This window comes from Lissotriton helveticus, chromosome 2_2 (assembly GCF_964261635.1).
Source record: "Lissotriton helveticus chromosome 2_2, aLisHel1.1, whole genome shotgun sequence".
NCBI classification, from domain to species: domain Eukaryota; kingdom Metazoa; phylum Chordata; class Amphibia; order Caudata; family Salamandridae; genus Lissotriton; species Lissotriton helveticus.
This window is the reverse complement of record NC_136060.1, coordinates 256,753,938-256,767,039: the sequence shown is the minus strand read 5'-3', so window position 1 is coordinate 256,767,039 and position 13,102 is coordinate 256,753,938. Positions and strand designations below refer to the sequence as shown.

Sequence of the window (13,102 nt, the reverse complement as noted above, 5' to 3'; positions counted from 1 at the left end):
AAGGACAGGGGAAAAATGGTATCAAAGGGAATACGAAAGACACCCAAAAAAACCCTGGAATCTAAAAAAGAACACGAAGGTAGCACAAAAACGGCCGTTATTCAGCTCCTTCGTGAAACCACCCAAACACAGCGTATAACAAGATGGTTTGGATACAAAAAAGGGATAATAACGGGACGTTAAAACTCAAAGGAAACGCAGCCGCGAATCCCAGAACGTCACCGAAGATCAAAAACAGGTCCCCAATAAAGGGTTCTGAAATGCCCAAGGGAATAGAAAAACAAGGGAGCAGGGGAAAAAGGGGATCAAAACCCAGCACTAGAAAAGACCGCTGGAACGGAGCTCGAAGGAAGGGAAACAAGGTAGAACCACAGGAACAGGAAACACACAGCAAGGGACCAATAAAGAAACCAAGCGCCTGTTTCCTGTTGGCAGCCCCCTTTTAAAGCGAGCTCTAGGGAGCATCCATAAATTCGCATATGCACTTGGCACAGAAAAAACGCTAACGGGGAACTAGACAGAAGGAACCAGGCCCCCTTGAACCCCAACACTATGTATAAGGGCCTAAAGTAACAAAAGTCAAAGGTCCAAATTAAAGTCTACACACAAGTCCAAATGTTTGAAATCAAATCAATGTAACTTAAAGTCTTAAAGGGCCAACAGAATTATAAAATCATTGCTCTGACTCGGACTGTCAGAGATTGGGAGCGCAAGCTCCCGAACATCTTTCATGCTAGACATCATGATCATCTGAACCACTTCCTCAGGCACACATATTGTGGTCAGTGAGGGAGGAACAGACAGCCCCTAAGCAGTGGGTTACAGTGGATGTAACAAGGGCATGGGGTGGTGCACGAACTGACAATGACAGCGAGTGGGGAGGAGGTGGGTAAACAGGGAGTGTGCAAGGTGGTAGTCCAAGAGAGCAACAATCAAATACTATCCCACTGTTGGTCAACTAGGCCATCATGTGGGTCACCAAAGCCCTGATGAATCATTGAAAACCTCTCGACAGTGACTTACTGGATGGCCTGGTGACCAGCCTAAAATTGGTTGAGGACCTCCTGGACTCCTGTCAAACACAAGCGTGTGCGTGGAATGGGCCACACAAAAGGGCTCAGGGCTACCAAGAGCAAATCTTTCTCTCAGAATTGCATTGTGTGTAGGAGAAGGAGTAGACATAGTCTGGGTCAGTGGCAACAGAGAAAGAATTATGCTCCTGTTAAAGGTGAAAATCACACTATAAAGGCAAAAGGCAGAAATGTAAGTTTAAGGTGCAGTTGTGATTAGAACATTGTTTTTGACCATCTGCAGTTCACACACCGCTGTACGGGTCATGATGTGTACGAGGAGACTCCTTTCCTCCTGCAGTGTTGTAATTATGTTTTTTAATTAGTATTTTTTGTTATTTACATATGAAGAAGGCCCTTAACAGGTAATGTGTGTAATTGAAACCCTGTGCCCCATTTGTCGCAGCAGCATTGACATCTCAGGTTACCAATATGATAGGTGCTAATGCAGACAGTATATATCAACACATCCCCCTTCCTATGAAGACTTCATGCACTTAGAGAGCAACGGCACACTATAATCAGTTTGTCAACAACTACATTTTATTAATATACTCTCTTTCTAAGGAAAAATGTTTTCCGTTGTATCTACAAATAAAAAAAGAAGAGCTTATGCAACAACCTTGAAAGTTTCATATCATCTTTCATTCCATACTTTTTATTTCACAGACTATCACATTTTGCTCATGTACATATTTTAAAATTCATAAAACTGTACAAAAAGTTTATTCCGATGCTTTAAAATCATGCTGATACTGCAAATGGTAACACAAGAAAGTTATCTGCATTGTGCTTTTGAAAGTTTGTCTTTGTATTAGAAATGGTCGGCTACAATAAGTAGCTCTAAAGACATTGTCATTTTGAACGGAGCCTGTTCAATCCCCTTAACATAAAAGGTGAGTTTGTTAGTTGTGCTATGTGTGCTTTCGCGTAGCTGCCATTTGTCAACCACAGTGTAAATCATGGACCCTTCTATTCAAGTTTCTGTGTTTTTAGAAGACATGGAAAGAGGAGTAGGACTTTGAGAGATAGTTTCTGGATATCTTGACATTCTAGCATGGAAGTATGTAACCAATTCTCGCTCTATTTCCATCCAAAATTTAGACTCTGACCTGCATTAAGGAGACATGAATAGTCGTGATAGATGTGTTTGTTACAACGAACAACTGAGATTGCCTGTAACATCCATGATAAATTAGCTGTAAATGAGTATGTGGCTCACATCGAAGCCTGCTATGGGTAATGAAGCACTTAAGAAAAATACTATTCAAATACCAATACATAGCAGAAGAAAATAAGACAAATGTGAAATAAATCTACAAATGCACAACTTACTTGTAGTTAAACAATAGTTATTTAAATGAACAAAAAAATCAAATTTTCATCAACAAGCCAACCAAACTGTACTAGAAATCTATCACAAAAAGAGTAGTGGATGCCTCTACTTTGGTGTAGGGACTGCTTAATTGGTGAACTTGGGTTTCATTATGTCGGCTCATAGTACAATGAAATGCATTGTATAAACAATCTCAATATGTATCTTTTTTGGACAGCTTGGCCAAAACAATTCTCAAATATCAGTCTCTCTGACAGACTGCAGTCCCACAGATAAAGAACTGTAAAACCCCCCTGATATAATGTTGATATGATGTGATTGAGGCCTATGGAGGAACAATTAGAGATTCACAAACTAGTTTAATGTGAAAGGTATGTACTATGATACTGCATGAACGATCATGATGGACTGCGCCACGTACTTCTTTGTTATTGTGAAAGGTGAATAAGAGAAGGTCAACATGGGAAGTATTTTGTCACTGACTCTCCAGGGTCAAATATAGTGCTTTCTGTTGCAGATGTTTCGAGGCACCTTTACCTAACTATTCTGGTTTACTAAAATTACTACAGCGATTTTGTCCTTCATATATTTGACCAAATTGTCTTTGAGGAAAAGTCGATGGTTTGCATAGAGGAGGTAGTCTGTCTACCTGTGCTGAAGTGGACTGTCCTTATTAGTGCTCTCACGCATCACATGCAGAAGAGGGAAAGTTAAAGCGGAACTTGGCATTTTTTCTTAAGGTGAAGAGGTCTGTCTCTGGGATCCACCATGATAAATTCTTGTCAATAAAGTTGTTCTTATCTATCGCTGATGTGTTCTGGACTGTCTGTACATTTTACCCCCTCCTACCATCAATATAGATGGCCTGACTCCCATAAAATCAATACTTCTTTAGACCAAAGATGGTTGAAGGTGTACTGAGGTCAAAATGGAGCATGGTGAATTTGCAGCGAACCTCTCCCAACCTTTCCGAACACAAACATGTCAATCAGTTTCTTAAAAGCCTTATTTGAATATAAAAGTAGGAATTAGTGAGGTCGAGAGCACGCATTCTGTTTTAAGACTGTGAATGTTTTTCGCTTACCACCATTTTGAATCTCTTTCTATTTTGAGTCTATTTACAATGTTTTTCGGGCTCTTGCCATCAGGAAATAATGATCATGCAAATGATCTCCCTCTTAATTCACAAAAAATAACACTATTGTCTCTGCTTACATCATTACTTGAATTTCCACTCGCAGAAGAGGAAGGCATAAAGACGTTACTTTATTGTAAGTTGGATCGTAATCAAAGGAGTCTATGCATCTCTTTGCCATATCCTTTCTCATTACTCCAAGATGTGAACAACTATGCCTCTATTGCTGAATATGAATGGAACGACCTTACAAATAGATTACAATGAGATAGAATCCTGAAGTTACATGCATTCCCGTACGGATCCTGGCTGTGTAGTCTAACTATGGGAGGAAACAGGTAGCTAAGATAATAATTAGATCCTAGGTTTAGATCTACAGGGCGCCATGTAGTGAAAGATTATTTCTTCCATTATTACTACAAATACTGGGATGTTTAGAGAATGTCATGTACGAAAAGACTTCTTAATTACAGGTTGATCAGTTTGAGTTCTGACGGTATCATTTAGATTTTAAATATAGTAAGGTGTTCATGAAAATCAAATGAACAGTTCAGCAGCTTTTTGCAGAACACTAGTTGCCAAAACAACAGTTTCCAAGCTATATCATAAACTCTATACCTAGCGTTAAAAGAATGTGGCAGCACTTTTATTTATTATCCTTGATTTAATGTCCTCTATCACTTAAGCGTTCCAGCATCTGTTATCAGTACTTGGAGTCATGACAGCCTGATTAATATGGTCCATATATATACTTTTAGTAATGATAATCTTTCAGCAGTGCAGTGCTAATGGAATCCAAATAGATTTCAGCACTTACTCTCAACCTCTGCACTTAAGGTTCTCAGGCAGAAGGGTTGCTCAAAGTTTATAGAAGAAACTCATGGAAGATACTGTCAAAACGACTTCCTCCTCGGACAGCATCAACAGCAGTTTATAAGTGCAGGTTCGAGAATAGGGACAGGAAAGCCCAGCTTTCAGTAGTAATAATCTCTGTCTTGGGTTATGTTTAGTTTCTCTAGTTTGGTGTATGCTTACTTAAAGTAAACACATAAAGGTATAGATAGTAAGCTACCAAAAACGTTTATGAAATTGTGATGGCATCTGCATGAAGAGGCATAAGCATGCTGAGAAAATTAGAACAGTTGCTGTAGCCAATATAAATATAACAACATGTTTATTGATGTGTTCAGGTCTCTTATGCTTCTGGACAGCTTTACAACATTTCCAAAAACATAGTAAAACCACCTGTAGTTGGTAAGGCATAATAACAGGTTTTAAACTTTGAATCACTTCCACAAGTTGCAGAGATTTCTATAGTAAGCCCCTAGAGGAGACAGCAGTAGCAAAGCCAGGCGCACATTTTTTTTAGGGGATTTAATTATATGCTTTCAAGGGCTTGTCAAAATAAAAAGCATATGTGTGGCGAAAAGATTTTACATTCTGTGAAGGTGTTCATTTCAAACTCCTGATAAAATAGGAGCATGTGCTTTGATCACATAAAATGAAATGTGCTTTGTCTAGAACAACAGTTTTGATCATCAAACATTGTGCTTTTTATTTTCCTTTAAAATGCAGGATCTGAGGATAATAAAGAGATGTCATATTTCAAAAGAATGGAAATACGAAATGTTTAGCATAACTGCTTTGCATTTATGAATGTCAGCATAACCCTTCTAACCTGTTCAAAATTTATAATGTGTTTCTTTATTGTTTGTATGTTATCATTAAAAACCTTTCTTAAGTTCAATAGTACTTCAGTAAAATACAATTAATTCTAAAAAAATAAAATCATTCCAAAGCTTTCAACCTATATGAGTTAAAAAGAACATTTACATTTTCTAAAATGTGCATGTCATGCAGACAACTGCTTCAATGCAATCCCTGATTAAACTGCACCTTCTAATAGTTAAAAAAAATTAGTTTAAACTAAACCTAGTCCATCTCATACATCCACCCAAACCCCTTCTTTTTGAAGAACAATCTGTTTTTACAGTGCAAACTGTGAGTACATAAGCATGTCATATTTGCATTCACAAACTCAAATCAACTGTAATGTGCTCAAAAACATGAGTGTTTCCTTTGAAACTGGAAGCAAAGAAAAAATGTCTGCGGTCAGTGGACACAACAGTAAAGGAACGAGGTGCCTGTACATAGATTTCTTTGAATTTCCGGAAATTCTTAAATTCATTGCTCCATTGGTATATCTGTGAGAAAGTGTAGTCACTTCCTAGAGCTAGGTAATGTTTATCTTTGAAGGAAAATGGTTGCAAGGTCATAGCCCCCCTAGAAGGCAGTGCCTGAATCTCAACAAACTCTTTGTTGCTCCACTTCATAACTTTAGAGTCTCCAATAAACCTTGTCAGGGAGATAAACAGATCTTTCTCCATCGTGAAGCTCTTCACAGCAAGGACATCTTCCATGGTTGGAATTTCACTGTGTGGGACAAATTTCTTGGAACTTTTGTCCCACTGAAATATGATAGGGACCTGTGAGCGACTAGACAAGATCAGATGTGGCTTCCCATCTATTACCACAAACTCTGCATCTGTGTCCCGGAACCACTCGTGTAGGGCTTGGTATGAGTAGAATCCTTCACCATTCCATTTGTAGACTGTTGACAAGCCGGCTTTGGAGCTATCCGCTATGACAAAAAATGTTTCACTATCAATGTGAAATATTTCTATGTCATTGGGCTTTGAAATCCTGGAAACTTCAATGTCTTGGAATTTAGCAAATTTAGTCCAGCTTTCGTCATGCTTGTAAATGTGTGAGCCTCCAAAGAGTTGTGCCACCACCACAAAGACCTGGTCATCGATCAGGATTGCTTTGCATCCTACTATGGATTGCCCTGCAAACAAAATACACACATTATTATAATTAGAACAAGCATTGTGAGCTAGTGTCACAAACATTTTGCAAAGCCTTATGAAAATAGTTGAAGTTGGCTCTCACAATGAAATCTCTTCTCTTTTTCAAGATTTTCTGCATCATCACTGGAAGACAAGCCAAGCCCAGTTCTAGATTAGGGACATGCGTTACCTGAGTATTTCTATATCCTTTATTTATAGCACAACGTACAGGGACACACATATGGCTTTTAACACTGTACATAATTATATGTAATGTAGGTCATTATGTGTGTACCCACACTGACAAGTCACTGCAAAGTCTACTGATCCCACAGTCCTCTCCAGTTTACCACTACCTATAAGCAGATTCTTGTTTACCAGTCTTGCAGACTGCTATATTTGTTATTACAAATAACATTATTATAAGGATTCAGTGCAATACATCTCCAAGAGCGTCTAGGCAAAAAGAGTTGTTTTGCTTTTCTTATTGGAATAGGAAGGTTCCTGCTATGAATGCGCCAGTATTTAACCCTGCCCTGAATTACCCATAATGTGAATCTCTGGTGGTTTGACCTTTTTTTGGGGCTCATTGCACACAGCAGTCATGCATGTATGCTGAAAACCACAATACTTATTAATTTGTGACTTGAAGTGAGTCCCTATGTTACCATGGGGGGATCCATGTGTACCCTGCATAGTTGATCGTGATTACTGTTATTTCACTGGATTGTGTAAGACCAAATAGTGTGCCCGTTATTTTGTATTATAGTCACAGGATGGGCCTTTTTACCTATTGCCTACAGTGGGTGAAGGGCCTACTACCCTAGCCTTTGTAAAATGTGTATCCACTGTTCTTCTGCAATATGGTTCTTCACTGCATCCAGTGTATCTGTGACGCTATATGTGCTCAGCAGGATGAAGCAGGAGTGCATGTGTGGTGGGTGGTTGTGGGCACAGTGGATTTCTAATCTGTGTATAGTTTATCAAATTGAGGTTGGACGTATCCCACCATGTGAGCGCTGTTTATTGCTCACATTCCTGAAGTTTGTAAAAGCCGCTTCCCAGCCAGGTGGTGGGATATCACCAGAGAGTTCTGCGAATTTCTGCTGTAAGTGCTAAGGTTCTGCCTTGGTTGATGGGAGAGGGGTGCTGGGGTGGCTCAGAAAGAGGGATTTATGTCCAGAGAAGAACGCAGTAGCAGACACTGTCTGTCCTCAGTTTTTCACTGGCTCGCTCAGGCGCAGCTGAAGTGTAGTGAAGAGAAGTCAGAGGTTCTCTTGTATGGCGTATTTCCTGCCAAATTCAGAGAGAGGCTGTGGCTAGTGCAATGGGAAACGCTGCAAAAAATCTGGGGGTTTGGTTCAGTGAGAACCTGACCTTTTCAATTCAGGTGAAGAAGCTGGCTGGGACCTGCTTTGGCACTCTGAAAGCTCTAAGAAAGTTTCTACCTCTCCTCCCAAGACCTGCTAAAGAAACTGTTGTCCGTGCCTTGATCTTGTCCCGCCTGGACTATGCCAACGCACTTTATGTGGGCATCCCCAGCTACCTTTTGAATAAATTGCAGGTACTTCAAAACTCGGTGGCCTACCTCCTGCTGGGTCTGTCTAGCAGGTATGGAGTGCATGTTAATTTGCGCTCTTTGCACTGGCTCCCAGTTGAGTCCCGAATAAAATTCAAAATTTTGGCTTTCGCCCCCAGGGCTCTTCATTGCCTGGGACCTATCAACCTACAGAAGCGATTCCCTTTCTACAATCCAGTTAGACAGCTGCATTCTTCTTCCCAACTTCTTGTGCAGACCCCTAGGTTCAACCGCCAAAGGCTTGGTGGGAGCTCCTTAGTGCGGGAAGCTGCTCTGGCATAGAATGCACTGCCCCTGGTGCTGCGTGGCATCCAGGATCCTGTGATCTTTAAGAAAAAGTTAAAAACCCTTCTCTCCTAGCTGTTGCTCTGGTTTATGTTTCCTTTTCTCAAGTACGCACCCCGACACTCTGCTGAGTATCTGCTCACGTTATAAATATATATAACATAACATAACATAACAGATGCTTAGTGGAGGAGTTGTCCAGAGAAAGAACGACTGACCAGAGACCACAAGCAGCTGCTATATTGTGCCTTCTCCATAAAAAAATCAAAATAGTTTCCCACCCCAGACATATGCCAATATTCCAGTTTGACTCTGGCACAAAAGCTATTCAATTTTTATTTTGGCCATTGTTTGGTGATAATACTGCACCTATGTTCTATTGATACAATCAGAGTTTACTCGACACGTTATTTTCAGGACAGACAATTTAATAAGCCATGCCCTAATCAAATCAACTGTTTCACAATTTTCAAAATGTCTGCACATTGCCCACCCCATTTGAGATGCATACTTGCAAATTTTCATTTCTTACATGCAAGGACAATTTACACTGGTGGTCAAAGAAGATTTCAATAAGTGCTTACCAAATCTTTTTTGAATGCACATCCCGAGCCAAAAAAAGGGTTCTAGCTGATTGTGATCTCTGTTTCCTTCTACATTCAGAGCAGTCACTAAAAGTGCCTTACAGACATAGGATGCCTAAGCATGTTTATTCGCCATTTGAGTGCTCCTTAGCTTTGAGTCCTAAGTAAGCAATCATTTTTGTTTAATTTTACTTCAAGCACATAGAGTTTTTTTTTTTTAGATCAAGTGTATTTTATTGACAGTTGCATTCAGGTAAAACAGTGCTGTAAACAGATAGACATAGCCCCAGTGCAATGCCGCCCCGAAAACCCACCTCGACAATCAGAAGGCCCTTTTCGGAGCAAAGTTCCATGAGTCCGCATAGGAGGGCTGGAGTCCCGCACGGCGTGCCAACTGTCATTCAAACCCCCCCCTCGCCCTGCCTCCCAAGGGCCCACCCTAACCCCAACTGCCCTAACCTGAGAACTGACCCCCTCCCCCCTCCCCGTTCTGTCCGGTGCGTATTTCTATGTGCTTGTGTGGTGTACCAGTGTGTCCTCCACTGAGTCTCACGTCTCCTCTCCTGGCGACTTATGGAATTCATCAACTAGTCTAAGGACTTTAAGATATTTCGGGCATGTGAGCTCTCGGAATTCTTGGGACAATAGGGATATCAGGGGTGCCCATGTTTCTTTAAAGCTATCTGAAGTCTGTGTGAGGGACGCTTGTATCCTCTCCATACCCAGCGTATACCACAGTCGATGAAGCCACCCCGTGTGAGTAGGTTTCCTAGTGGAACCCCAAAGAGAAAGAATATGTTGTGAAGCTGCGCCTATTGCCAATCCCATCTGGCGACCTCGAACGGATTTAAGTGGGAAAGTGAGCCGGTTGGGCAGTCCTAAGATCGCATAAGCCGGGAAGCGGGGGATCTCCGTTTCGAAGCATTCATCCACATCTCGGAGGACCTCCACCCAGTATTCTAGCACCATCGGGCAGTCCCAGAGCAGGTGGAGCATGGTCCCTATGTGCCCACAGCCCCTCCAACACATGGGGTCTCGGCGGGGGTTGCCCCTATGTAGGCGCTCCGGTGTCAAGTGTCAGTAATATGCCACCTTGACTGCTGCCTCCCAGCTGGCTACATTCCGGGCCGTATGATGCGCCCGGTAGTATACGTCCTGCCATTCCCTGTGTGAGAGTTCCCGACCCAGTTCCCTCTCCCATCGCTGCTGTCCCGCGGATTTAGTTGATGGTTGGGGGGGTTAAGATTTTGTACAGTTCCGTGGTCGTCTTTTTATCCGAGGTTTTGGCGAGAAGCCATTTCTCGTAGGGTTTGAGGACGCGACCGACGTGTGGCATGGTGTCTTTACCGGTGAGCCGGTGCCGCAGCTGGAAATATTGATATTTTTGTGGTGTATTGATTGAGTACCCGTCTTGTATGTCCCCTAGTGACATAAAGCCTTGTGTGTCGAATAGGTGACCAGCGGACTTGCATTCGGTCAGTTTCCACTGTGGGAAGCAGCCAGGGGCCATTCCAGGAGAAAATGCCGGGTTTTCGAACAGTGGTGTCATCGGAGATGGGAAGGACGTGAGGTCTTTCGTCACCGCTACCGCGTCCCAGACCTGTAGCAGTGTTTTTGTGATGGGTGACTTTTTAATGTATGCTGGTCTGTCCATTCGAGCCAGAAATGGGATCTTCCAAAGCGGCATTCCAGCCATGGCCCTGTCCTGGAATAGCCATCGCTTCTCTGACAGTGGCCTGGACCACTCCAGTAAGTATTGCATCTGTGTAGCCTGAAAGTACCTTCTCAGGTCGGGAACCCCCAACCCTCCCTCCATGGGAACGCGCGTGAGCACATCTCGCCACATCCTAGGGCGTTTGCCTGCCCATACCTATTGCTGTATGGTGTCCTGCAGTTTCTTGAGCATGCCTATCGGCGGGGTGATTGGTATGGTCTGAAACAGATATAACACCTTTGGCAGCAGGGACATCTTGACCGCCGCCACCCAACCTAGCCATGAGAGCGGTTGTTGTTTCCAACGTCTGACATCCTCTTGGATGTTTGCAAGCAATTTAGTATAGTTTAGCTCCACCGTTTGAGCTGTATTAGGCGTGAGTTCGATCCCTAAGTACGGGAGTGCAGTCCGCGTGGCCAGCCCATTCAAGGCGAGCATGCCCCTATTGGCCTGGTGGGTATTGCACCCCAGGGGGAGAACAACAGATTTGCTAATATTAATTTTAAAGCCCGACACCGCGCCAAAGCGTTCCATCTCTTCCAGGAACGCCGGTATCGAGATCTTGGGGTCGTTGACCGCCACCAAGACGTCGTCTGCGTATAAGCTGATCTTATGTTCCTCTCCCCCAAAAGTAACACCCTTGATGGCCCAATTGTCCCTCACCCGTTGTGCGAAAGGCTCTATGTAGAGGGCGAACAGTAGGGGCGAGAGCGGGCAGCCCTGCCTCGTGCCGCGGCCTATGGTGAACGGTCCGGAGCTAGTGCCGTTTACTTTAACCGTTGCTCGAGGAGAGGTGTAGCAACTTGTCACCCATGCCCTGAACCTCTCGCCCAGCCCAAATCTCTCCAGCGTACGGTCAAGGTGGTTCCAATCCACCCGGTCGAACGCTTTTTCAGCGTCGACCGAAAGAAGGGCTGCGTCCGAGGAGTTAAAACACGCCTTATCGATCAGATGCAACAGGCGCTTGGTATTATCCGAGCTTTGGCGGGTGGGGACAAAGCCTGCCTGATCCGGCTCTATTATGCCGGGAAGACACAGGCCCAGTCTTGCCGCTAGGATCCCTGTGAAAAGTTTCAGGTCTATGTTTAGGAGGGAAATCGGCTGGTAAGCCGCGCAAGTGGTCTTGTCCTTGCCTGGTTTGGGTAACACGATAACGGCTGCCTCCAGCATTTCCGGAGGGATCGATCCCGGCCCTCGGAAGGAGTTGAACAGCCTCGTAAGTACCGGGGCCAGGAGGGGGCAGAAAGACTTATTAAAGCCCGCCGAGAATCCATCTGGGCCAGGCGCCTTTAGCGGTTTAAGGCGTGCGATAGCAGAGATCACCTCGTCTAAGCGGATAGGAGCGTCCAGTGCTAGGGCGTTCGCCTCGTTGAGGGCTGTCACGTTAGCCCCTTCTAGGTATGCGACTCCCTCGTCCGCAGCCGTGGTGGGGTTAGCCGCGTAGAGTGTGGCATAAAACGACTTAAATGCCTCTGCTATCAGGTCATCCTCTCGGAGCTCTCGGCCCCCGACCTCGCATATGAGCGGGATTTTGGCCCGGACGGTCTTCGCCTTGAGCTTATTGGCGAGCAAACGACCCGTCTTGTCCCCCCCTACATAATACATATGTTTAAGGCGTAGTGCGGCGTATTCCGCCCGGTCAAGATCTAGGCTCGCCAGCTGAGCCATGGCCGCCTTTAGCTTTCGCCATATTCTAGGGGCCCCAGTTCGACTATGCGCCTGTTCCAACTCAAGCACCTGTGCCGACAATTCCTGTCGACGTTCCTTCCGTTCCTTGTTTTCCACCGCCGATATTGCAATCAGCTCCCCCCTAATAACCGCTTTGAGCGCTCCCCAAACCGCTGGTAGTGCCACCTCCCCCGAGTCATTCTGGGTTAAGTAATCCTGATGCTTTGGCTAATTTGCTCGGTGACTCCCTTGCGGGAGAGTAAGGTTTCGCGGAGACGCCAATTGCCCCTGTGCGCCCTCTGACGTGGTACCTGCAGGCGCAGCACCACGGCATCGTGGTCTGATAGGGCGGCCGGGGCAACCTCAATATCTCGTGCCATGGGGGCCAGATCCGCAGAGCTAATGAAGTGGTCAAGTCTAGCATATGTGTGGTGCACATGAGAATAGAAGGTGTACCCCGGTGCCGTCTGATGAGCCTCCCTCCAGGTGTCGAGGAACCCCCGGTCCGTGAGCCAACACCTGTCCCTGTCGTTATCCATGACCAAATTGATGTCCCCACCAATCAGTATGTGTCGTGAGCCTGTGCTTAGAACGTCTGAGAGTGCCCCAGTGAGAAACTCCTCCTGTTTCGTATTAGGCGCATAGATGGACCCCACTATGAGTGATAGACTCCCTTTGTGAATCGTGTGAGCTAGCAGCCTAGCCCTGACCTCTGCTACCTTGTCCCCCACCCTGCCCTTGAAGTGTTTAGCAAATAGTAGGGCCTCTCCTGCTTTCTTCTCCGTAGTGGAGGAGTAGATCTGAGTCGGAAACGCTCTGGACCTCATGCGATGCCAATCTTTAGCTAGTAGATGTGTCTCCTGTAGGAGGCACACCGCCGCC

At 44.4% G+C, this 13,102-nt stretch overlaps 1 protein-coding gene across 1 annotated transcript in view; it reads right to left on the bottom strand.

Moving 5' to 3' along the window:
* Positions 1–1,591: 1,591 nt before the first annotated feature.
* The window catches only part of LGI2 (leucine rich repeat LGI family member 2), a 376,870-nt gene continuing 365,359 nt past the window's right edge, over positions 1,592–13,102 (bottom strand). The window contains exon 8 of the mRNA XM_078678382.1: positions 1,592–6,389. Within this exon, the coding sequence (XP_078534508.1) occupies positions 5,572–6,389 (818 nt within the window). The 3' untranslated portion in view covers positions 1,592–5,571. The remainder of the gene's footprint in view (positions 6,390–13,102) is intronic.